The 27,014-nt window shown below is 33.3% G+C and overlaps 1 protein-coding gene across 1 annotated transcript in view; it reads left to right on the top strand.

Moving 5' to 3' along the window:
• SPRED1 (sprouty related EVH1 domain containing 1) overlaps positions 1-27,014 on the top strand; it is a 96,663-nt gene that overhangs the window by 53,250 nt on the left and 16,399 nt on the right. The window contains exons 3-4 of the mRNA XM_069461755.1: positions 16,031-16,199; positions 18,602-18,648. Of these exons, the coding sequence (XP_069317856.1) occupies positions 16,031-16,199; positions 18,602-18,648 (216 nt within the window). The remainder of the gene's footprint in view (positions 1-16,030; positions 16,200-18,601; positions 18,649-27,014) is intronic.

Genomic DNA, 27,014 nt, shown 5'->3' with positions numbered 1-27,014 from the left:
TTTACTACTGACCACAGTTTTTAATTACTATGGGGATCTAAAATCACTTTTTAAGAAGTTTATACAGTAGACAACAAAATAGTGTAAATTTGCTAATTTTATTAAAATTTGCTAAAGTTATGCTTTTTTAAGTATATTATGTGCTAAGATATTATAAAAGGTGGAATAGGCTAAGTAGAAGGATATAGTTAGGACTCCTTTAAAACACCTGAATTACTGAAGATGCTCTGTGCAAACAAGAAAATGCAAGGCTGTAAAACAGCTACCATTATAAACTTAGAGTGACAAAGGTAATATTGAAATGGAGAAATGAAAAGCAAGAAATAGTTCCAGTTTAGGAAGTTGCCAAAGAGATTAAGGAATTGTTTTTAGGATTAATAAGTAATTAGGTTGTGGATAAGTTTTTTATATAGAAATTAAAGTGCCTTTAAAATGAATAGGTCTATTGTTCAAAAAGAACACATTTTTAAAATGGGGTTTCTTTCCTGTTATTGGAGCTTAAAACAAAATTAGAATATTTGTTTTCTAGAAAGAAAATAAAGTAGTTATAATATATCAGTAGCTTTATTAAAAATGAGACTCACTCCCTTTCTATCATGAGGAAATCTTAAAAGACCAGGGAAACATCTTTCTGCCTTGGGTTGAACTTTTATATGAAAGTACAGAACAAGAATTTCCTGCTAAGCTTTTCCACTGTGCCTCTGTGAATTATTCCATTGTGAAACCTCAATCCTTCTCTAGAAGTGCTCCTCCACTAAAAACTAATTGCCTTAACTAGCTTTTCCTTAGGATTCAGCCTTCCTAGCAGTTTTGTCTCTTGAAAGATACTAGGTTCTTTAAAAAAAAAAAAAAAAAGATATAGGTTCTCTTATTCACTGTAATACCACAGAGTTAGAAATACATATGGTGCAGCATTTTTATTATTCCTTATTCCCCTTACAAGTTATTACTCAATCACCCACATACATAATAAATCCCATTATTGACTCTATGTTCCATTCAGATCACCATCTTCTAGGTTTCATTTTCAGCTACTAACCTTAGCAGTTCCTTCCCATAGTCAGCTTTTCCACATCTGAGCCTCATCATCATTGTTGGCTACTTTTCTTTGCAGTCTTGACCTTGTGTTCTTCATTTTAGCAAGCTACTTTCCTGGATCTGGTTGTTACCCAGAACTGTTCCATTTGAGGAATTTTATAATTTCCTGTCATTTATTTTTTATTCTCTTCGTGCTGCTCTTTGATTTCATGTCTTCTCTATTACATTTTGCCCCCAATTTTCTCCAAATTTCACTAGATTCCTCTCGCTTCAGTATCTTTTGTATTATTTTCTTTTTTAATTCAATCTAAGTTTTTCCTGTCAGTCTCTTAAACCACTCATTCATTTCAGTAGAGACAGTATGTCTACTGAACTTCATTGAATCCCACAGTATTCCATTTTAATACTCCCTTTTTAAAGATGAGTCTTTCATTCATTCATGCAACAAATATTGTTGAGCAACTACTGTGTGCTAGATACTGTTTTAGGCACTGGGAATATATAAACAAAGGCAGAAATCTCAGTTCTTAAGGGACTGGACTATATGTTGTAGTAAGGGATAGGTAAATATTATAATAAATTAAGTAAAATAAATAATATGCTAGACATTGCTAAGGGTAAAAAATTAGGGAAAAGAAGTATAGGGAATTTTTGAGGGGGTGGTGGGTAGAGCTTGGTTAAAATATATAGAAAGAGTGGCCAAGGAAGACCTTAATGAGAAGGGTGGGTAACATTTGTGTAAAGATGATTTATGTTATGAATAAGGCATTATATTTTAGTTTTTATGTTCAGATCTTAAATCTTGAGGACTACTAAAGTAGAATGAATTTATCTTCTTGATTCAGTTCTTATGTTCAGATCTTGGACTTTCTGATTTGGTGAATGGCATCAAAATGTGCATCAATAACAGATAAAAACCTAGGAATTATCAATGATTCCTTCACTTACTCAAACAGATCTTTATTTTCCCCCTACTCCCCAACCAGGTCTAGCTTTGACTTTACAGATCTTTATTGTTGATTTTATTTCATTCTTTTCATCTCTGCCCCTCCCATGTCTTGCCTGTGTTACTGCAAATAAGCTTCCTAATTATTTTCATTGCCCAGTTTTACCTAGCTCCTTCTAGCTTCTCTAGCTACCATAAAGAAATTTCTAAAGCTTGGGTCTAATATTCCCTTACTATTCCCCAATAATTTCCTAAAGATAATTTCATCTCTTTATCTCAGCATAGAAAATATTTATAATCTGGCCCTTATGTCCTTTATCTTTAATGTGTCTTTTTCTCAAAGGCAATCATTTTCATGTGTTGCCTTACTGAGTTACTCGTGGTTCATCAGAAGCAACATGCATTGAACTTAAGACAGTGCCCTCCCCTCTTTTACATTAATAAACATGGAACTATAAAGAATAGTATATTAAGAGTTTACGTGGAATAGAGAATGCAGGGAGGCATCTCGTTAGTCCTCAGGAAACAATAATGGCGGGGAAGAGTTTCCTTTTTATTGTCACAAATAGAAAAATAGGAAAATTGGGTTAAAGTAGCTTAGGCAAACCAATTTTGCTGTGAAGAATTGGAATTGTGAGAAATGCTAATAATAACGTTCAACCAGTTCAAAATTACCTGTTCATTCCAGGGTCAGTCCATTGAAAATGTACTCAATTGTGCTATAATTAATGACTTTATGTACAAAAATGAATTTTGTGACTTTCTCCCAGCAGTTGTTTTTCAATAGTTAATTCTTTAACATTGCCAGTATTCCTTGAAGAGGAAAAAAAAAATCTGCCTGTTATATTTCTATACCCTTTATTTTGGAGCCTGAAAATTAAGAAATATGAATATGTCCCAAATTACCTTCCTGGTTGCCGTTATTTTCTCTTATCAGACAATTTCAGCTTAATACTTTCACCTTTCTTCAGCACACTTTTTATTGAGTGTTATATTTCCTCTTTACTCTTCATTTATTTTAAACTAACCTCATTCCATTATTTACTTATTTCTTGATTTATATTGGTTGATTTGGTCTGTCAGGCTCATCAGGATTATCTTGTCTTAATCTTTTTAAAAAATTAAAAAAATTTAATTATGGGTGTGTAATAGTTGCACATATTTATCCTCTTTCTCTTTTATGCTTTATTGTGATATATCTCATAATATATTTCACATCCTTTCCGTTAATTCCAATTGCCATTAAACTGTAAAAGCCTCCCCGATAGCTAAATTAAAGCCCAAACTCTGACCTCAAATTATTGATCTTATTAGCTTTCCAAATGTTGCCTTACTACTTTTATTAGAATCTAAATTATAATTTGAATGTGTCATGCTTTTAATTGATTGGCTGATTGTATTATTCCTTTATTTAATCAACCGCAGTTTGAGTCCTTTCTAGGTACTAAACTTTCTGTATTAGTCTACTTGGGCTGTCATAACAAAATATAATTGTATGGCTTAAACAACAGAAATTTATTTTTTCACAGTTCTGGATGCTAGGAAGTCCAAGATCAAGGTGTTGGCTGAGTTTCTGTTTCTGGTGAGGATATTCTTCCTGGCTTGCAGAGTGTCACCTTCTCAAGATGTCCTCACATAGCCTAGAGAGGGAGAGCTCTGTTGTCTCTTCCTCTTAGAAGGGCACTAGCCCTGTCAGTTTAGGGTCCTGCTTTTATGACCTCATTTAAGGTTTTATAACCTCCTTACAGGCCCTGTGTCCAAATATAGTCACAATGGGTGTTAGGACTTCAACATACGAATTTGGTAGGGTGGGGGACACAGTCCAGTTCATAGCACCTCCTGTTTAGTTTCACTGTTCTGTCGGTTGATTCTGAGGTGAGTAGTAGTCTGTGATTCGTATGTACACTTTTTAAATTATTGTAACTTTATGTAGAGTTTAGTTAATCTGCTAGTACTAGTTCTCCTCATTAGTCTTCTTTAACTTTTTTGGAGTGGGGTATATTTTTGCTTATTCTTTCAGAACTCTAGACAATTTTTTTCTTTTTTCCCACATAGGTACATTCACTTGAGTTTTTTCTTAGGTACATGAAAATTTAGGGCACTGTTATAAATGATACCTTTTTTAGAAAAATCATTTCTGGTATCTTTTGAAGCTGTTCTTACAACTTTTCTTTTTTTCTGGTGCCAGCTAGAACTTCCAGAATAATGTTAGACAATATTGGTGATTGAGGATCTCTTTATCTTCTTTGTGAATTTAATGGAATTTCTGATGTTGCACAGAGAAGTATGATCATGGCTGTTGCTTTGAAGTATCCTTTCTCGTGATAAGGAAGTGTTCTTATGTTCTCCACCCCCTCACCAGAATTTGTTACTAATTTTTATGAAATCTGGTTTTGCAAGTGTTCCACAGACTTTTTTAATGGAAATTTTTATTGAGATAATTGTAGATGATTAATTGCTATTGTAAAAAATAATATAGAAATCCTTTGGATACCCTCTACCCAGTTTTTCCAGTGGAACATTTTACAAAACTATATTGTAATATCACAACCAGGATACAAGCCACCATATTCAGATTTCTTCAGTTTTACTTGTAGTTGTTTTTGTGTGTATTTAGTTGTATATAGGTTTATCACATGTATCTACACCACAGACAAAATACAAAACAGTTCAGTGACAGTAGAATCTCTTCTTCCTGTTGCTTTTTTATAACCACATCCACTTCCCTCTTAGTCTGGCAACCATCAATCTTTTCTCTCAATTCTTTCTATAATTCTGTCATTTTAAAAATGTTATAAAAATGGAATCATAAATATGTAATCTTTTTTTTTTTTTCATTTAACATGTTTCCCTTAGGATTCATCCAGGTGATTGACTGTCTCAGGAGTTTGTTCCTTTTTCTTGTTGAGTGGTATTCTATTATAAATATGTACAGACTTTGTTTAGCCATTGACTCATTGAAGGACATCTGACCTGTTTCTAAGCTATTGTTAATACAAATAGGGCTGCTGTGAACATTCATGTATAAGTTTTCCTGTGACTGTAAGTTTTATTTCTCTGGAGTAAATGACCAACTGTGCAATTGCTAGGTTGTATGGTTGTATGTTTAGTTTTGTAAGAGACTGCCAAACTTTTTTCCGTAGTGGCTATGTCATGTTACATTGCCACCAGCAGTGTGTGAGCAATTCATTTCCTATGCATCCTCACCAGCATTTCATATAGTCACTATTTTTTATTTTAGTCATTCTGATAAGTGTGTAGTGATGATAACTCACTGTGGTTTTAATTTGCATTTCCCTAATGGCTGATGATGGTGAATATCTTTTCATTTTATTATTTATACCTTCTTTTATAAAATGTTGGTTCTTTTGCCCATTTTTCTCATTGAATTGTTTGTTTTTTTACTCTTGAGTTTTGAGAAATTTTTATATATTCTAGATACTAGTCCTTTTTTGGAATATGTAGTTTGAAAATATTTTCTCCCAATCTGTGGCTTGTCTGTTCATCCTCTTAACTTGGTCTTCCACAGAGCAAAGGTTTAAACTTTAATAAGGTTCAGTTTATCAATTTTCCCTTTCAGGGATCATGCTTTTGGTGTCAAGTCCAAGAACTCTCTGCCTAGCTGTAGGTCCTGAAGATTTATTTTATGTTTTTTCCCTAAAGGTATTATAGTTTTATATGTAAGCCTATGGTCCATTTTAAATTAATTTTTGTATAAGGTGTAATAATTAGATCAAGGGGGTGGGCTGGGTTTTTTTGAGCCTATAAATGTCCAATTTTTCCAATATCATTGTTGAAAAGATTGTCCTTCCTCCTTTGAATTACTTTTGTTAAAAAATAGGTTGAGCATATTTGTGTAGGTTCTCTGTTATGTTCCACTGCTCTATTTGTCTATCCCTTTGCCAATACCACACACTATTACTGTAGCTATAGCATAAGCCATAATAATGAATGGGTAGAGAGATTTCTCCCATTGTACTTCACTTTCTCAAGATTGTGTTAGTTATTCTAGGGTCTGTGCCTCTTCATATAAATTTGAGAATAATCTTGTCTATCTACAAAAAACCTTTCTGGGATTTTGGGATTTTATTAAGTTAAATTGTATTCAACTTAAGGAGAATTACGTCTTTAATAAGATGAGTCTTCTAATCCATGAGCATTCTGTGTCTCTGTGAACATGCTGCGTCTCTATTTAGGTCTTTGCATTTTTTCACTAGTATTTTGTTATTTTTTAGCACATAGATCCTGTGTGTTTTGTTAATTGTATACCTAAGAGTTGCCTTTTCTTTTCAGCAATTGTAAATGCTATTGTGTTTTTAATTATGGTTACTGCATACATATTGTGTATGTATGTGTTTTCATGTGTTGATCTTGTATCCTGTTACTTGGCTGAACTGTAAGGTTTTCTTTGATAAATTGCCTTGGATTTTTTAATGTTAGACAATCATGTCATCTACAAACAGGAAGAGTTTTATTTCTTCCTTTTCAATATGTATGCCTTGTCTTTTTCTTTCCTTATTGCTATGGTTAGAACTTCCAGTTCTGTGTTGAATATAGCGGTAATAGTGGACATCCTTTCCTTGTTCCTGCTCTCAATGGAAACAAATTCACTCTTTTACCCTTTGGTATATGATATTAGGCTGGAGTGGTTTTCATAGACATTCTTAACAAATTGAGACAATTCCCTTCTATTTCTAACTTGCTGATAATTTTTATCATGACTGGGCGTTGAAGTTTTGGAAATATTTTTTCCCATGTCAGTTGATATGATCACAACTTTAGCCTGTTAGTATGATAGATTACATTGATTGATTTTTGAATGTTGAATCAGCCTTGTATATCTAAACTAAATCACAGTTGGTCATGGTGTATAATTTTTTATATACTGTTGGATTTGATTTGTTGATATTTTGTTGAAGAATTTTGTATTTAAGTTCATGAGAGATAATGGTTTATAGGTTTTTTTCCTTTTTGTACTGTCTTTGTGTAATGTTGGTGTCAAGGTTGTACTGGGCTCATTAAAGTAAGTTGGGACATGTTCCTTCCTATTCTGTTTTCTGTAAGAGAGTATGTAAAATTGGTGTTAGTTCCTCTTTAAATGGTAGAATTTTCCAGTGAAACTATCATAGTGTGGAGATCTTTTCAGAAGATTTAAAATTACAAAATCAGTTTCTTTAATTGTTATAGGACTATGCAGGTTATCCGTTTCATCTTGGTTCAGTTTTGGTAATTTGTGATTTTTAGTCCATTTTTTCTAAGTTTTCTAATTTATGAGCATAAAGTTGTTCTTAGTAATTCATTTATTCTTTTAAAAGCTACAGAATCTTTAACGATATTCTGTTTCATTACTGTAATTGGTGATTTGTGTCATTGCTCATCGAATTTGTCAGTCTTGCTAGTGATATGTCAATTTTATTGATTTTGTTTTTAAAAAAACAAGTTTTTGTTTCATTGGTTTTTCTCTTATTTCCTGTTTTCATTTTCACTGACTTCTGTTCTTTGTTATTTTCTTTCTGCTTGCTTTGGTTTTATTTTGTCCCTCTTTTTCTTGTTCCTTGAGATAGGAGCTTCAGTTATTGATTTGATTTTATTGATTTTATTGCTATTTTATTGATTTGATGGATATTGATTTTTGTCCTTTCTAATGTCCACAGACTTTTGAAAAAGCTTCAGTTCACTGTAGTATAAAGTTTTGGCTTTACAAAGTTTAATCTTATTTATCTTTTTTGTGTACTTCAACTCTCAAAGGCTGAAGATCTCCAACTATGAGATTTGAATACCACCATTAAAAAGTTTGACCTGGGGGCGGTGAATAAATAAAAAGTTTTGACCTATGGGACACATGCACAGAAGTTTGCATGAAATGCCTGAAAAATACATTCTTCAAAATATGTGGAACATTTAAGTAAATTATTCATTTACCCACAACATAAAATATATCTTGACAAATGTTAGTTACCACATACACTGTATTCTCTAAACATAATACAGTAAAATAAAAAATAAACAGTTTAAAATAGCTATTCTTTTTAAAGAAATTATACTTATTGCTAAATGACTAATGAATCAAAGAAATCAGCATGAGAATTAGAAAACCCTTAGAATCAAAAGGTAATGAAATAGCACACACAAATATTTGTGTAGTGCAACTAAGCCAGAATTTAAAAAGGCAATTTGCAGTCTAAAAACGCTTAGAGTGGAAATAAAGATCTGAAAACAAAATGAACTCAATGTCTAACTTAAAAAATTAAAATTGAGTGTGTAATAAATCCAAAGTATGAAGAAATACACGAGTATGAATTAATAAAAAAAGAAATTATTCAGAAGAGAACTCCTTCTTTCCCCCTATTTGTTTATTAGAATATAGATAACATAGATTCCTAGCTCACAGCAACCTCAAACTCTTGGGCTCAAACTATCCTTCTGCCTCAGCCTCCTGAGTAGCTGGGACTACAGGCATGCGCCACCATGCCTGGCTAATTTTTTCTATTTTTAGTAGAAACTGGATCTCACTCTTGTTTAGGGCGCAGGCTGATCTCAAACTCCTGAGCTCAAACTCTCCTCTTGCCTCGGCCTGTCAGAGTGCTAGGATTATAGACGTGAGCCACAGCACCCAGCCTCAACCAGCCACATTCTTAATGGATCAGCTAAGGGTTATAGATGTCAATTACTTGAGCAACATATTTTTGGTAGTTATTCTTGTTGATTCAGTCTTATGTTTAATAATTCACTTTATAATAGCTGTTTATACTCTTGATACTCTTTCTGTTTATTAATTTGATATAAACTATCTTTTGGGTAAAAATGAGGGTAGGCCACTGATCTACTTTTATCTTTACTCTCTAATTTATAAATGTCATTCAGGATTATCATGGCCTGATGAAATTATTTCCAGAACTGTTTAATCCCAGCAAGAAGTTTATTCAGCTATTAATTAGAATTAGGGATGAGTATTTCAAGTTTAAAAACTGTAGACTGAATATTGTTAAGATTGTTATTAATGCCTTCTGGAAGTTGCCTTTAGAATAGCCTTAACAGGACTCAGTTATTTATTTCCTTTTGTTCCACATCTTCTCTTACAAAGATAAGTCATGTATTCTGGGAGGGTACAATAACTACTTCAGGCCTATAAGATAGAGAACCTTTTAGTTTACTACATTGGTAATTAATAGGTATAAGTCCCTGTTGTCCAGAAATAATTTATCCCTTTACCTTATCTTTCCTACGGAGTAAATATTCATCTGGTAATATTGGATTGGTTGTTTATAATCTCTTGTCAAAGATGTAATTGCTGTTTTCTACAATTTATTTGCTAATTATGCCAATCACAATTATGGTAAGATTTGAAGTCTGTTTCCTATATGTCTGTTAATATCAACATTAGTGTTACCTTAAGATACAGAATTAATGTAGCGAAGATTGCAGTGGGTTAAAGTGGAAACACATTCTTTTGACATAGTGGTGGAGGAGCAATGCCGCAGAATTGAATGCAGCTGAATTCAGTAGTTTTTAAATATCCTTCTAGCCCTTGAAATTATTTTTGCTTTTCAGGAATGTAGATTTAGTATTGATCACATGATGGGTAAAAGTCTTTTGAGGCTTTCTTCCTACCTTTTTTGGGGGGATACAACTTTCAATCCCATTGATTATTTTTTAATTTGACAATTGATATCTCTGTTGCCTAATGAAGGTATATTATACATTGTCCTTAATGTGATGAATGTACATTTTTTAATGCTGCTTAAAGTCAAAAACAAAACAACTTTTTAGTATATTACATGGCTTAAGTGGATAAGAAATTGTTACACTTTGGACATGGAGACTGTGAGAATTATGTCAATGTTGAGGGATGCAGTGATCTTTTTTTTTTTTTTCCCCAGAATATTACAAGGGTGCAAATGTTTTGATTACAAAAATTGCCTTTGTACTGTTTGAGTCATAGTTATAAGTGTGCCCATCCACCAGATAGTGTGCATTGTACCCATTAGGTGTGAATTTACCCATCTCGTCTTCATGCTCCCATCCCCCGCTTGATTTTCGATACATGTTATTTCCATATGTGCATATAAGCATTGATCAATCAGTTCCGATTTACTGATGAGTACCTATGGTGTTTGTTTTTCCATTCTTATGATACTTCACTTAGAAGAATGGTCTCTAGTTCCATCAAGGTTAATACAAGAGGTATTAGTTTACTATTTTTTTTATGGCTGAGTAGTGCTCTATGGTATGCATATTAATCCACTCATGTATTGATAGGCACTTGGGTTGTTTCCACATCTTTGCAATTGTGAATTGTACTGCTATAAATATTCGAGTGCAAGTATCTTTTTTATAGAATGTCTTTTTTTTCCTTTGGGTAAATACTCAGTAGTGGGGATTGCTGGATTAAATGGTAATTCCACTCGTAGTTCTTTAAGGTATCTCCATACTACTTTCCATAGATGCTGTACTAGTTTGCAGTCCCACCAACAGTGTATGAGTGTTCCTATCTCTCTGCATCCACACCAACATTTGTTGTTTTGGGACTTTTTGATAAAAGCCATTCTCACTGGAGTTAAGTGATATCTCATTGCAGTTTTGATTTGCATTTCCCTGATGATTAGAGATGTTATGTATTTTTTCATATATTTGTTGGCCATTAGTCTATCTTCTTTTGAAAAGTTTTTGTTTGTGCCTTTTGCCCACTTTTTTTGATTATTTTTTTCTTGCTGATTTGCTTGAGTTTTTTATAGATTCTAGTTATCAGCCCTTTATCAGATATATAGCATGCAAATATTTTCTCCCATTCGGTAGATTGTCTATTCACTCTAATAAATGTTTCTTGGGCGATGCAGAAGCTTTTTAATTTGATCAGACACCATTTATTTATTTTTGTTGTTTGCTGTGATTGCTTTGGAGGTCTTCTTCAAAAATTCTTTGCCAAGGCTGATGGCCATAAGAGTTTTTGCAACATTTTGTTCTAGAATTCTTGTGGTTTCATGTCATAGGTTTAAGTCTGTTATCCATTGTGAGTTGATTTTTCTGAGTAGTGGGAGGTACAGATCCTGTTTTAGTCTTCTACGTGTGGCTATCCAATTTTCCCAGCACAATTTATTAAATAGAGATTCTTTTCCCCAGTGTATGTTTTTGTCTGCTTTGTCAAAGATCACATGGCAATATGAGGATGGTTTTATATCTGGGTTCTCTGTTCTGATCCATTGGTCTATGTCTTTGTTCTTGTGCCAGTCCCAGGCAGTTTTGGTTACTATAGCCTTGTAGTATAGCTTGAAGTCTGGTAAATTGATGCCTCCCAATTTGTTCTTTTTGCTTAAGGTTGCTTTGGCTATCTATACAGGGTCTTCTCTGGTTCCATACGAAGCATAGAATTATTTTTTCTAGATCTGCAAAAAATGATGTTGGCATCAAGGGTATCCAGATGGGGGCAGAAAAGATCACACTATCGCTCTTTGCTGACGTTATAATCTTATATCTAGAAAACCCTAACTATTCTGCCAAGAGACTACTGGAATTGATGAATAAATTCAGCAAAGTCTCAGGTTACAAAATCAGTGTACACAAATCAGTAGCATTCATATATGCCAAAAATAGGCTGAGAACCAAATCAAAGACTCAGACCTTTCACAACAGCTACAAAGAAAATAAAATACCTAGGAATATATTTAACTAAGGAGGTGAAAGACCTCTACTGGGAGAACTTTGAAACAGTGAGGAAGGAAATAGCAGAGAAAGTAAACAGATGGAAAAACATACCACGCTTATGGATCTGCAGAATCAACATTATTAAAATGTCTATACTACCCAAAGTGTTCCATAGATTCAGTGCAATCGCTATTAAAATACTGATGCAGAGTGTTCTAGGAGGCATATCCTAAAAATTGTCTACACAGATGTTGGGTGATTGTGTCAATAGATTACCTGCCTTTCTTCTGTTCCACTACCTATTCCTAAATCCGTCATAGATATTGCCATAGCAGCCTTTTCTTAAATTTTTTATGTTATATTACATTAAATATATTAATATCAACAGCAAAATATTTTTTTCCTTTTTTGTTTTTCTTTTTCTTTTTTTTTTTTTTTTTTCCTTTGACAGCCTTGCTCTGTCACCCTGACTAGAGTGCAGTGGCATCATTGTAGCTCACTGCAGCCTCAAACTCCCAGGCTCGAGCTATCCTCCTGCATCAGCCTCCCAAGTAGCTGGGACTACAAGTGCATGCCACCATGTCCAGCTAATTTTTCTATTTTTTGTAGAGATGGGGTCTCGCTCTTGCTCAGGCTGGTCTTGAACTCCTGACCTCAAGTGATTCTCCCACATTGGCCTCCCAGAGTGCTAGTCCCAGGCTACTGCACCTGGCCTTCTTTCTGATATTTTATAGATAAAAGTAAACAATAAAAAAATTTGGCATGAGGTTTAAACACAGTATTTTCATGACTTTTAGTTCATAGGTTATTTGTATGAGTCAGTGAGCTAGTTCATTATCCTTCCGATTTCCTTAGTGCATTTTAATGCTCATTTTTAAAACTCATTTTTCAGTGAGTTTTGGGAGGCTCTATAAATATATAACATTTGAAAACAAGAGGTGGAGATTAGTGTAGCTTATGTTGAAATTTTATGTATCTGAGAATAAATGGTTGAATAATATTATTTGAAAATTGAAGAGGGGCTTATTCAGTAATATTTTGATGTATTAAAAATGAAGTTAGTGATTTTTTATATAATAAAAACTACAGGGTCAAACTCAGTTTTTTATGACCTCTGCTTTTTAAACAATGCCAGTTTAGCATTGTTTTATAAAATATAGCTTTCCCCACTGTTTATCAATATACTAAAAATGTTACAGCAGCCCATTACACCAATATTTACTTCTCCTTGAATTCCAGAATTTAATCATGAATTATTATGGTGGTGGTTGTTAAAAAATGATTGTTGTGTGTAATATGCCTTAGCGAAGTGCTGACTCATAAAAGCCCTGAATATATATGTTCATTCTTTTCTAATACATGGAGAGTCATCAAATTATAGAAAGCAAAACTCTTGAGACAGTTTTATTACATTGCCTATAAACAGGTAAGACTGAATCTTAATCACTTTCTTGATTATTTATTCCTGAATTAATAAGACTTACTATCAAGAATCATTGTATTCAGTGGTATGCTGACAAATTTTTAATAATCAGCTTTCAAGAAGGAACAAAAGGCAATGATTTATAGCATTTGTATACTCCTATGTTGACTGCTTTCATTCAATATGACATCATTATATAAGGCATTGGGAAGAAATGAGCAACAAACGGTACACCATTATATAGTGTTTCCATCATACAGATATGCTAGAAATAAACTCCCTCAAGAACATAGATAATTGTAAAGTATAGTAAAATAATTAGGAAGTAAGGATTTTTGAGAATTTATTACTTTATTTCAAATGTAATTTATTTCATTGTAAAGTTATATGATTTCGCTTTTAATAATGACTTGCAAAATTTCTGAAAATTTAATATCTGGCTCATAAGAGCCAGTATAAACAGGCTCTAGCAAACCAGTGCCTATGATGAACCTGAATCACTCCTAAAGTATAAATGAGATTCCACTCCATGATCTATGAGTTTCTAGGGCAGTGCCTAAAGTCTGAAAATTTATACATATATGCATTTTTCTGAGAAGTATCTGTTGAGTACCTAGTGTGTATATCTGCTGTTGTAGTTTAAGGACTGGGACTGGGCATGCAGTGATGGCCAAATGGAGCATGCTCTTTACCCTCGTCCTGTTTATAGACAAATGGGGGAGATAGGCATTAATCAAATAATCACTCAGATTTCACAATTACAGATATATTTAATAATGTATATCAGAGACCTTATCCAGTCTAAAGATCAGGAAAGGCCTTCTTTAGGAATTTATATATGAGTTGAGATCTTAAAGATAAATAGAAGGTATTAATAAGGTAAAGATGAAGAAAGGGATTCCACAGAGAGGGAATAGTACTGCAAGGCCACTGAAGGGTATGAAAGAAGATAGATCAATGCAATTTGAGCGTAGAGAGTCAAGAGGAGAATGGGAAGTGAGAATGTAACTCACATAGGCAGAGACCAGCTCATGCACTGCCTAGTAGATCTTAAAAGCATTCAGAAGACCTTCAAGACATTGAAACAAGAGAGTGGTCTGATAAGGTTTATATTTTTTATAAAGATTACTACTACACCTGCAGAGTAATGAAATTATCTGAGCAGATTATGACCAGATGCATGGAAAAGACAAGCAAGTGATAATGGTGATTGGAATAGAGGGGAAGTTGTGAAAAGATATTCAATCTTTTACTATTTATTGAGCATTTATTATGTGTCACATGCTGTTCAGGGTACAGGAATTAGGCAGAAAACAAGTCCAAGTCCCTACTTTCCTAGCATTATCATTCTAGCAGTAGGGATAAACAGTAAACAAAAATGATTTGAGATTATTATCAGTGCAGTGCTATGAAGGAATAGAGTAGAATAATGAGATCTGGGTTTTATTTGAATTATTTTTAATTCTTTTTCTCCTGCTTTCTTATGGGTATTCTTAAGATAATTAAGGTGTATAATTTTAGTTTTTGATTAATCAGATTAATTGTAAGAATCACTAATAGACCCACTTTCGTTTTATATAGTAATAATTACATCTAACATTTATTAAAAGTATATGATGAATGTCATGAAAGACAGGCTGAGGAGCTGTTCCAGATGGACTGAAGAGACATTATAACTAAATATAATGTGTGATCCTGGAATGGATCCTGCACTGGAAATTTTTTAGAATGTTATAGAAGATGTTATTAGCACAGTGGAGAAAAGTAGAATATGGACTGTAGATTAGATAAGTGCTGTGTTAGTTTTAAATTTCCTGAATTAGATTACATAAGAGAATACCATTGCTTTTAGGAAATATACTCATATATGTATTAAAGAGCAGTGAAGCATAATATATGTAACCTCCTTTGAAATGGTTCAGGGTAAAATAAATGTTTGTACATGGAAATATACAGAGAGAATGTTAAAAATTAATGTGGCAAATACAGGTAAAGGGCACACAGGAATTTTCTACATTATTCTTGTTACTTTTCTATAAATTTGAAATAATTTCAAAATAAAAATGAAAAAAAGTAAAGGTATATAGTCCCACATACTACATGAAACTTTTTACATGAATGCACATTCAGTAATTCCATATAAACTATGAGATATTTAATATTGCTATTCCTATTTTAGAGATGAGGAAACTAAAGCTTTCAAAGGTCAAGTAACTCACTTACATGCATATTCTGAGAAAGTGGGAAAGTGAATATTTGATCTTCTGCTATGATCATTAAATCCTCAAACAACATATTAATAGATCTTTTAAGAAACATAGGAAAGTGACTTTAAAAAGTTAAATTTCTATTACTATCACCCACTTGCCTCTTTCCCAGAAGTAACTCCTGGTATATTCTTCTGGAAATTTTGAATAGGGGTGTGTGTGTGTGTGTGTGTGTGTGTATGTGTGTATTCTTTAAAATGGGAGTAAATAAATATGCTGTTTACAACATGCATGATTTTTTTTTTTTTTGCCCAGGCTGGAGTGCAGTGACTTGACCATAGCTCACTGCAGCCTTGAACTCCTGGGCTCTTGTGATGCTTCTGCCCCAGCCTCTAGTAGCTAGGGCTGCAGATACCCACCACCATGTCCACCTAATTTTTTGTAGCTATGTGGTCTCACAGTGTTGTCCAGGCTGGCTTTGAACTCCTGACCTCATGTGATTCTCCCATTTCAGCCTCCCAAAGTGCTGGGATTTATAGACATGAACCACTGAGCCCAGCGTGCATGATCTTTTTTAACTCATCTTAATCTCTTTCTTGAATGACATCGTGAAGTAAATTGAGTAGCAAGACCTTTTTATCAGTTTATGTAAAATGATTATTAAATTATTTAATTATTAAAAATAATAGATTTTTTATCTCAGTTTGTATCTAAGAGCTACATTAGAAGCATTTGATATATGTGTATTAATTTTTGGAATTTGGCTTTTGGCAGGTGGTTTTGGAATGTATGCTTAAAAAAGACCTCATTTATAATAAGGTCACTCCAACATTTCATCACTGGAAGATTGATGACAAGAAGTTTGGCCTTACCTTTCAAAGTCCTGCTGATGCTAGGGCTTTTGATAGAGGCATTCGAAGAGCTATAGAGGATATTTCTCAAGGTAGGTATTCTTGACTATTTTCTTAATTTGTTTATTAGTTATATAGAGTAGAGGTTATCTTTTTTTAAGTTGGCCCAAAGTAGTTCTTGAACTTTAAGCAAATCCACTTTTGTGATATGTGAACAGACTTTGAAAGCTCACACAATAAATGAAGATAAAAAATAGTCTCCTAAAACTGATTTATATTTGTCACATCACAGCCTATACCAATTGTATGTATTCTCGAGCCCATCAACAGCAGCCTTCAGATAATTCAAATGTTCTAAAATAAAAGCTTGAAGAAGAAGGGGGGACAGTAAGGTAGAGCTGTCAAAATCACAGTTATGTATACTTGTATGTGTTTTCCAATACCAGTCACACCCTTTTTGGTAATTAGATAAAGAGAGAACTTATAATATTCGAATATATGTAGACTCTAGCTATTCTATGACAAAATCCTTTACTTGATTGATTTCATTATTGAGGATCGACAGAGAACACAACCCTATCTATTCTATTCCTTTGTATATCTTGCCAGTCTATTAGGGTGATTAACTCTAAAGCATATAGGTTTTGAGTGGATGAAGAACGTTTTTTCATGTAAGACTGGCTTGTGTTTATTTAAACAAAAACCACATTAAAACCCATTTCTGCTCAAAAAGGAAGAAATAACTAAGACTTGATTTTTTTCTTCTTAAATTAGGAAAATTATCTGTATTAATAACTTTCTATATAAAGTAACTGAATTAAAATGTGTTAGACCACATTGTAATTTGTGTATTTTGAAGATGCCATTTTAATTGGAAAAGTTGAAGAAATGGACTAATTATGAGACCAACCAAAGGCAAGAACATGGAAATGTTTAGTACAAATCAGTTTTGATAGTGCATGAAACTGTGGTTAAGTAATTTGTTTAGCTACATTAGAAGATAAGAGTTTGGTAACCAAGCAGTGTTTGATTTCTGATCCAGAAAAAATTACCATGAAATGATAATAATCATTTTATCTCTATTGTAAGAACCCATAAATTGTCCCTAGATCAGGGTTCTCAACCTTGGCTGCACATTAGAATCACCTGGGACGCTTTTGAAGAATAGAGTGACTGGTCCCCACTTTAGACCTATTGAATCTATATGAGGGGTAGAGCTGAGGCATCCCTTATTTTCCAAAATCTCCAAACGAGAAAGTTCACATGTGGTGAGGAGTTGTTGCTCTAGTAAAATGATTATAATTTGAGTTTGAAAAAAAATGATAAGAAATTTAAATATTAAAAAAATGCATGATATCCTGTGTATCACCCCACAGAAATTCTGACAGTTTTTGGCTTGGGCCTATACTCTGGCATCAGTATACTTTTTTAACAGTTCCCAGTTGATTCTAATCTTTAGCCAAGTTTGAAGAACCAGTGGTCTAAAGAAAAAATCATTATCCATGACTGCTGGAATTTATATGATTTATTTTAAAGTTTTGAATTACTTTTAAGCCCATGCTCTTGTCCCATGAGAGTATACTTTCTTCTTTCACTAGGATCAAATAGGTTGGGTTTAATGTTTTAGGAAGCGATTTGTAAGGAGGAGCTTACAAACTCTAGGCCAGGTAGAGTAGGCTGCATTACTCAGCCTGTTTTGTTATTTTTGAACATTTTTCTTAACATATTGTTGGTTAGCATTATTATCAGCTGCTATGTGGACTTTCAGCAGTCTCATTAATTTTCTTTTACTTAGCTTTCCATGACAATAAGAATAAGTTATGCTACTCTTTCCAAAGGGCATGTTTTTTTATCTCATGCTGGCTATGTCTTCTGGAGAGTAGCATAAACTCAGAATACTTTGCCTAGAACAAATCCTTTCTTACTAATTTATTGGAACTAAAGATACTTTTGAACACTATGAAAACCTATACAGAGACATTGATGCACAAAAATCAACAGCAACAATTGGCCATTAGCTCTCAATAGTAGAATAAGACTCATTTGTTTTCTTTCTTAACTAAAGCAGCTAAAATCCTGATTTTGGGTACTAAATACTGTTTCCTGGATCAGAGCATTTAGAAAAATTGCATAAATCACATGTTACTGTCACCTAAATAACCCGAGGAGTGTGTGATCGATCATATAATCTGCCTAGCAGTTTGAGTATTTGGGAAAAGTCTAGGGTAGGGCTTGCTGGGAATAGCATACTTTCAGAGAAAATATCTGCTGTAAGTAACTGGAAATTTACCTGCAGAACGGGGAAATAATCCCTTTGTTCTCTGTTATTCTAACAAAGGGGCAAGTACAGGTGGCCAATATCTGACTGGTTGCCAGGCAGTCCAGAATGATCTCTGATAAATCTTACATAGTGTTGTAATGACATAATCAGTTATTAATACTGAAATCTAAGACCAGAATTTTGTGCTTAATTAACTATTACCTGTTTCCTTAGGATGTCCTGAATCAAAAAATGAAGCGGAGGGAGCAGATGACTTACAAGTAAGTAGTTTGACTTGAAAGGAATTTCTAAACATAAAGGTTGTGAAGGAAATCACTAGCCTTAATAAATAAACTCAAAATTATAGTACTAAGAAAATTTTGAAGACACTATATTTGTCAGGGTTCTCCAGAGAAAAGTACAAATAGGTTGAGCAGCATCCCTAATCTGAAAATTTGAAATCAGAAATGCTCCAAAGTTTGAAACTTTTTGAGCACTGACATGACACCACAGTGGAAAATTCCACACCTAACGTCATGTGACGTGTTGAATCACAGTCAAAACTCAGTGAAAATTTTATTTCACAAAATTATTAAAAATAGTGTTTGAAATTACCTTCAGTCTATGTATATAAAGTGAATATGAAACATAATGAAATCCATGTTTAAACTTGGATACCCTTCTCAAGATATGTCCTTATATAAATATTCAAAAATCTGAAATTTGAAACAGTCTGGTTCCTAGTATTTTGGATAAGGGACACTCAACCTGTATATAGAAAGAGAAGTTCTTGTTTGTTTGTTTATTTGTGTTTTAAAGGAATTGGCTCACAAGATTGTGGGATTGGCAGGGCAGGCAGGTATGCTAGAAATTGGCACAAGTTGATGTTGCCGTCTTGCACCAGAAGGCAGTCTCCAGCCAAAAATCCATTCTCTTCAGAGGACCTCAGTCTGTTCTCTTATGGCCTTAAACTGATTGGATAAGGCTACCCACATTATGGAAGATAATCTCCTTCACTCAGTGTCTATTAATTTAAATGTTAGTCACATCTAAAAATTACTTTCACAGCAACATCTAGACTAGTGTTTGACCAAACAACTGGGCACAATAGCTTAGCCAAATTAACACATAAAATTAACCATCCCAGATACCTCATTTCCCAGAAAAAAATAGACAAGGTTCTTGTATAAAAAATCACAGAAAAGGATTGCAAATTGCTAGTAAGCTTATGGACACTGTTATGTTTTAACTCATTGGTAATCAGCAGGTAGGATAAATTAAAGTAAATTAACATTTTTACTTACCAGATGACCAAAGGTTTAAAAAAATGATTATTACCCCATCTTGTGTCTGTAAGACTGACAGATTGATGCCCTGCTGAAGAAATTGTAGACTGGTACATTTTTTTCTAGAAAGCAATTTGGCAGTATGTATTAAAAAGCCTTAAAAGTAGAAACATTCATGGCTGTTGATCTAATGATTCAATTTCCAGTAATGTATACAAAGGAAATAGAGATGCACAAAAATTTGTACACACAGATTTTGTTATATAGATACATACTTTAAAATATTATTTGATAATGAATGAGAAACTATCTAAATAGCTAACAATAGGATAATGGGAATGATTGAATAATTTAAGGTATATCTGTCATGCAACCACTAAAAATTATATTGTTTATGAATTTGCAATGTATTGAGCAACAGAAGCAAAAAAATTATATGGTGTTATCTTCATTACTCAGCTAAAATGATAAATGTTTTGTTGGTTACCTTTGGATTGTGGGAATCTGAGCTATATTGCTTTAAGTTTGCTGAATATGTGTACGTGTTGTGTTAATATTTCAGTATTCATATTATTTTAAAAACAGTTGTCGCTTAAAGACATGGCAAAATATGTACATAGTTGTTTAATACTTTTAAAATGAGAAAATAGAAATATAGCTATTTTAGAAAATTTGAGCTATATAGCAAAATTTAAGGATAAAACATAAATTTGTTACCATCCATAACTTTCATACGTGTTTTAAAATATGGTCTTTGGTATTTTTTCTGTAAATACATAAACATGATAAGATGAGTCTGCTTTTTTTCACTTAAATACATGGTAATATTTTCTGCGTCCTTAAATACTTTTCAAGTTTACAATTTTTCACTTGTGTGGTTTTTTTTTTTAACAGATATAATCTAATTACCCATCCTCTATTGTATATTTGAGAGTTCTTAGATGTGTATATGTTTATTCTCTTGACGGTTAATTATTATTTTAAAAATACAGTGAGTTGCAGTTGATTAGATATAATAAATGTGTAATACAATCCAAAAATAAGTATAATTTTTAGTTAAGTATTTTCCAAAGTTCCATCAATCAAAATATGGGGCTGGTGGAAACATTTTTGTTATACATCCTTTGTGGTGAAAGTAATTTGTTTAAAATTCAATTTTTACAAAAGTTTTCACATATTAATACTATGTCCCTTAATGATTATTCATTTTTATACTCTTTGATTTGGTTTCACGTAATTTCTACAGATAACATTGTATTTTTAAAAAGTGCTATAGGACATAATTGTTTGCAAAACTTTGTGCATAAAATGGTCAGTGGGTTTTGTAAAAACCATTGTCTGTTTTCATAATCATGTTCACTAGTACTACCATAATTTGTCAGGGCTTTGGTATGTAAAAGTAAATCAGTGGGTAAAGTAAAAACAGTGGGAAGATATGAATAAGGAATAATGGCTTCACAGAGGCAAGCAAAATAGTAAAAAGTCAGAAAGAGGAAGAAGAAGGCTAGTAAAGAAGATTACTGTATCACAAAAGCAGCAGGAGAACTATTCTGTTGTTATCTCCTTGGGATCCTTGCTTCATATTAAGGTATCTCCAGTGCCCTCAATCCAACAGTTTATGCGCGGCACGCACAGCCACACACACAACCCCCTCTACAGGAGTTGTTTAAATCTTAGCTTCATTAGACACTAAAGTACTTGTTTAGTTTTTATTTTCATAATAAAATAGAAAATATGCAATGTCATTGGAGACCCTAATTATAGGCTTCTATTTAAATGTAATTTCAATAGGAGCAATTTTTATGTTAAGTTTTAATTCTTGTTTTTTTCATGCTGTTATGTTTTTAAAGTAGATTCACAAATTTTTAAATATTTTTTCTTTTAGTGGAATGTAATCCCTCCCCCCCCCACCCCCCCCACCCCCCCGGCCCCGCCTTGATTGTACAATACTTAGTGAGTTGTTATCTTAACAAAGAGAATGTGATAGAAATGACAGAGTGTGACTCCAAGGGTAAGTCTGAAAAGACATTGCAGCTTCTGTCTGACTCTCTTGGATCACTAGTTCTGAGGGATGTGTACTTGTCGTATTATGAGGACATGCAAGCAACTCTATGTAGATGTCCATGTGGTGAGGAACTGAAGCCTTCAGACAATTGCCATATTAACATCCACCTTGGAAACAGGTCATTCTGCTCCAAACAAGCCCTTCAGATGATTGTAGCCGTAGCTGATATTTTGACTGTAACCTTATCAGGGATGCTGAGCCAAAACCACTTAGTTAAGTAGTTCTTGAGTTCCTGAAGAAACTGTGAAATAAATGTTTGCCATTAATTTTGGGAATATTTACTACTAATATGATTTTGATATCCATAAATGGGGTGCTACTGTAATAAATACTTTAAAATGCGAGAGTGACTTTGGACTTGGACAGTAAATGGAAATTGGAAGGTCTTTGAGGAGAGTTTTAGTGAAGTCCTGAAGAGACTGTTACTAGAAGCTTAAAGGCTTTTGGGCAAACTGCCAGTAAGGGCTTAAATGAAAATTAAGAATACCATATTGAAAAATGGAAGAAAGGGAATCCTTGTTGGGTAGTGGCAGAAAGTTTAGCGACAGTGTTACCTGCAGTAATGTGGGAAGCAGAAAATGTACCTAATGAATGAACTGTGTGATTCAGCTGAGGAGATTTTCAAGTAAAACATTAAAGCTGTTGCCTGATTTCTTCTTACTGATTGTGGTAAACAGAAGAGGAGAGAAATAAGCTAAGGAAGGGCTCTTAAACAAAAAGAAAATTCTCAGTTTCTCAGTATGTCAAACTGCTAAAACTAAGAAGTGGCTTCCAGGCAAAGATCGGATCCAGGGCCCTCTCAGAAAAGCAACGTCTGAGAATAAAGCCAAGGGTGTGACTGTAAATTCCTTCATTAAGACCCCAGAAAGATCTAAGGGGTGGTGCCTCAGAGAACCTTTCAATCAAAGTAATTGAGCTTATAAGAAGCTTGTTAAGGGCATATCCCTTACCAGAAGTTTAAGATTAAGAAGAGTGTCTCTCAGAGAGATTTGTGAGTGTGCTTTATATCTAATGGAGTGAACTCCAGTAAGATTCACAAGAGACCTACAAAGTTTTCCAAAGAATTATATTGGCAGAAATGCCACCAACTTGGACTGAAGAGAGGCCCTTTGGATCTCCAGAATGTTACTGGCTAGATGCAGGGTGAAAACACTATACTGATGGCAAGTGTGGCCTACCTTTCATGAAAATGGAAAGATGACTCAGAAATTAGAACAAAGATCTCAAATAGCAGAGCAAAGAGCCATGAAAAATTATTCCCAGGTCCTAAGTTATACTCCAGGAGCTTCTAATGTTCTCACCTTGATTTCAGACTTGCTCTCGTTTTCTCCACTTTTGAACAGGAAGGTCATATAGCATTTATCCTCTGCCTGTCCTACCATTGTCTTTTAGGTATGTGTTGGGCAGATAATTTGTCTCTTTAGTTAATAGATTTTCAGATTGAGAGGAACTATATGCAAGGACCTGCACTTGAGTAATTGCACCCAAGAAGTTTCATCTGTACGTGGACCTTTAGATTACAACATCTTAGATATGAAACTATTACCGTAAAGGGATGAGACTTTGGGAGAATCTTGGAAGGGAGTGAGTGTATTTTGCATAATGAGAAAAAATGTAAATAATTTGTGTCCAAAGAGGAGTGAACTGTAGTGGTTTTAATAAAATATGTAAACAAATTCATTTATTCTCCTCACTTCACTGGAGTCTAATTGTCCTCTCCTTGAGTGTGGGGCTGTACTTAATGACTCACTTCTAGCAAATAGAATGAGATGAAAATAATGAAATGTGACTTCTGAGAGTTGGTCATAAGACAATGTGTGGCTTCCATCTTGCTCTCTCTCTTGGTTCACTCTGAGAGAAGCCAGCTACTATGTGCAAGGACATTTGAGCAAATCTATGAAGAAATTCATGTGAGGAACTGAGGCCTTCTGCCAACAACCGGCAAGGACTTGGGGCCTTCTAAAACAACCATGTGAAGTGAACTATCCTGGAAGCAAGTCCTCCAGCACTAAACAAGCCTTCAGATAACTATAGTCATGGCTAACATCTTGACTGCAACTTCACAAGGGACTATGAACTAGAATCACCCAGCTAAGTTGCCCCCAAATTTCTGATTCACAGAAACTATGAAAAAATAAATGTTTGTTACTTGTAGCTGCTAAGTTCTGTGATAATTTTTTTATGCAGCAATAGATAACTAATGCACAAGCACAAAGGGAGGTTTAACTTTTTCTTAAGATGATTAGAATAATAGCTAAATTTTTCAGAGTCAATGTCTGGAGTGACAACCACAAAGGAAAACTCTTAAATTTGCCTTAATACCATTTATTTCATGATGTGCCAAAATTTTAAAAGGTCATTCTTGTTTTGGAATAGATGGGAAGTTATAAAGTATTTTAATTTATTTAGCCACTTCACTAATAATAAAATACATCATATTAAGTTTCATAATTCACCTTATGGGTTTGGCATAAATAAACATTTTGAGGTTTTGAATGCAATCCAACTGTGATTTAAGGTATTGGTTACTATCAGGTTTACTTTTTTGGTGATCATTTGCAAAGACGACTAATATAGTTTAAAAGAATAACCGATTATCTAATTTTTTTTTTTTAACCCAGAGGAAGTAATAATTATGTTATATTTAGATCATAAATGTCTTGAAGGCACTATATATCATTGGAAATTTTCTCTGTTTTGAATACCCATTAATTCATTCAACAAATATTTGAGTACCTATTCTATGCCAATAACTCTGTTAGACGTTTGGTTATTTGTTAGTGGGCATCTTTGTATTTTCAGCAATTCATTGTCTTCGTCAGTCATCATTAAGTCAACAGAAAGAAGTTTACCTGTATATTTCATATCTGTCTTTGAAGAGTTTCATCATTTGAATTTAAAATCCTATCTTGGTCATCTTTTATCCTTGATGTATTAATAGCTCTGATCACATACTCGGTATTCAAGAAAGGTTTTTGAGGAAAAATCTTAATAATTAGGATTTTTTTATAAAAAAATAAAACCTAACCAATATTAAGGTATGAATGTCCTTTTCATTTGTTTTTGTTTTTGTTTTGACAATTTTATTGAGGCAGTTAAGGTTTTGTGGGGGGGTTTTTTAATGCTAGCTTATGCTCATTTTAAGATCATCCTTAGTGTTGTTAAGCCAGAGTTGTCAGTTATAACATATACAACTCTTATTCAGAAATGCTGAATTAATAACAAAACTCACCTCACAACAGGTGTGGGGTTAAAGGAGGAAAAGATCGTAGATATCATGCTTTTGGGCAGAAGGAATATGAGGAGGCCTGACTGATCTGAAGTGAAAAGTTGTCATGTTTTCTCCCTTGGCCATTGACTAATTTTATCTTTTTGAGGAGTAGATAATGTCACTTCTGAGCTAAAATGATTAAGAGACTGTGATTTACATTTATTATCTAAAGTAGTTTTGCTTAGGCAGGGGGACTATAAATTGTTCAGGTACTGATTTTCGAAGGTGGTAATATTTTAACAAGACTCTGTATCTGAAAACTAAGTTAATGGATTGGCTTTATTTAGCTAGTAAAAAGTATTTTATAATACTATCACAGTTCTCTCTAGCACTATCCTACAATTAAGTTCCAAAAGCCCTGAAATAAATGAATGAATCAATGTGTGTCTGTGTATGTATTTTTAGAGACAGATTCTCTCTCTGTCACTCAGACTGGAAGCCCTGATATATTTTAGATTGAGTTTTATTTATTATCCAATAAGGGAGCAAAAAACCCTCTGTATAGCTTTTTGAATAAATGTTTTGTTTATTATTTAATTTTTTTCTTCACTTTCAGCCTAATACATCTTCATGTATTTGGATATTTAGAAAATTATAAAGGAAGAAATCAGAAATCATTCATCTCTACCCAAAGATAACTGCTACCAGTATTTTGGGTGCTTCTGCCTAGGTTTTTCTTTCTCCTTGTATATTGTATACAAATGCATACTTCCTTTTAAAAGCACCATTGGGATCATATTTTAAAATGCAGTCACTGTAAAATCTCTTCACTATTTTGATTATATTTTTGAGGGGATTTTTGTTTGTAGTGGTGGTGGTGGTGATGTTCCTAGTTGGAATTTAAGTAGTTAGTATAAATCATAAAATTTGAACCTGCCCAATCTACCTTCAGAGTCTTTGATCTTAGCCATTATATTGTGTAGCTGTACTAGAATTTGTTTAACCGTTCACATGTGATTGAACATTTACTTAATTTCCCACAGCCTTTTATATAAATTTTTGTTTGCATCTTTGAGTGTGACCTTAAGATAAAAATCCTAGAAATAGATTTACCATTTAAAGGGTTATTTGAAGATTTATATGGTTAGCAGAACTATGTAACTACTACTTATTAACTCAAAAATAGATCTACAGACAGTAAGCAATCTCTAAAAACCTAATATCACATTAAGCCAAACTATTAATAACTCTTTGTTAGAAAGGCAGTTTAGTTCTTGAGTAAGCCAAGATAGAGTACTTGTTTTCCTTTTCTGTTGTTGCCGAGCATCGTGTTTGGTACATTTTTCATGTTCCTTCTATTACAGTTTTATCACAGATTACTGTGTTCAAACTTCTTAAAGAAAATACTGTAAGCTATTCAGGTTTTCAGACAAAGCTCATAGACAAATACAAAATTAAAAACTCAAGGGTTAGTTTATTTTTATCCTTAAACTAATCAAAAGTAACTAAAGAAATCTAATGAGCAAAATAGGAGGCAATTGTGGCCAAATCTAAAATGAATTGCTACCTGAAGCACTACACCAAAATGTTAATGATTTTTTTGGGCTTAAGGAATTATGAGTAATTTTTTTCTCCTTTTCTGTGCTTTCTAAGTTGGCATAATTTATGCATATAATTTTAAATACCAAAAGAATAGATGCTTTGGTAGCATTTTTAATATATGTAATTTTTAAATTAATAAACTTTATTTTTTAGAGTAGTTTTATGTTTCTGGCAAAATTGAGTGGAAAATACAGAGGGTTCTCATATACCCCATCACTACACATGCACAACTTCCCCTACTATCATCATTTCCCAACAGAGTGGTATATTTGTTACAGTCAATGAACTTACATAGACACATCATTATCACCCAAAGTCCATAGTTTACCTTAGGGTTAATTCTTTGTGGTATGCATTAAATGAGTTTGACAAATGTATAATGACATGTGTACACCATTGTAGTGTCAGTGCAGTTTCATTGCCTTAAAAATCCTCTGAGCTCAGCCTATTCATCTCTCCCTCCTCCCAACCTCTAGTGTAATC

This window comes from Eulemur rufifrons, chromosome 2 (assembly GCF_041146395.1).
Source record: "Eulemur rufifrons isolate Redbay chromosome 2, OSU_ERuf_1, whole genome shotgun sequence".
Lineage (NCBI taxonomy): Eukaryota > Metazoa > Chordata > Mammalia > Primates > Lemuridae > Eulemur > Eulemur rufifrons.
This window is presented reverse-complemented; position numbering and strand designations above follow the sequence as displayed.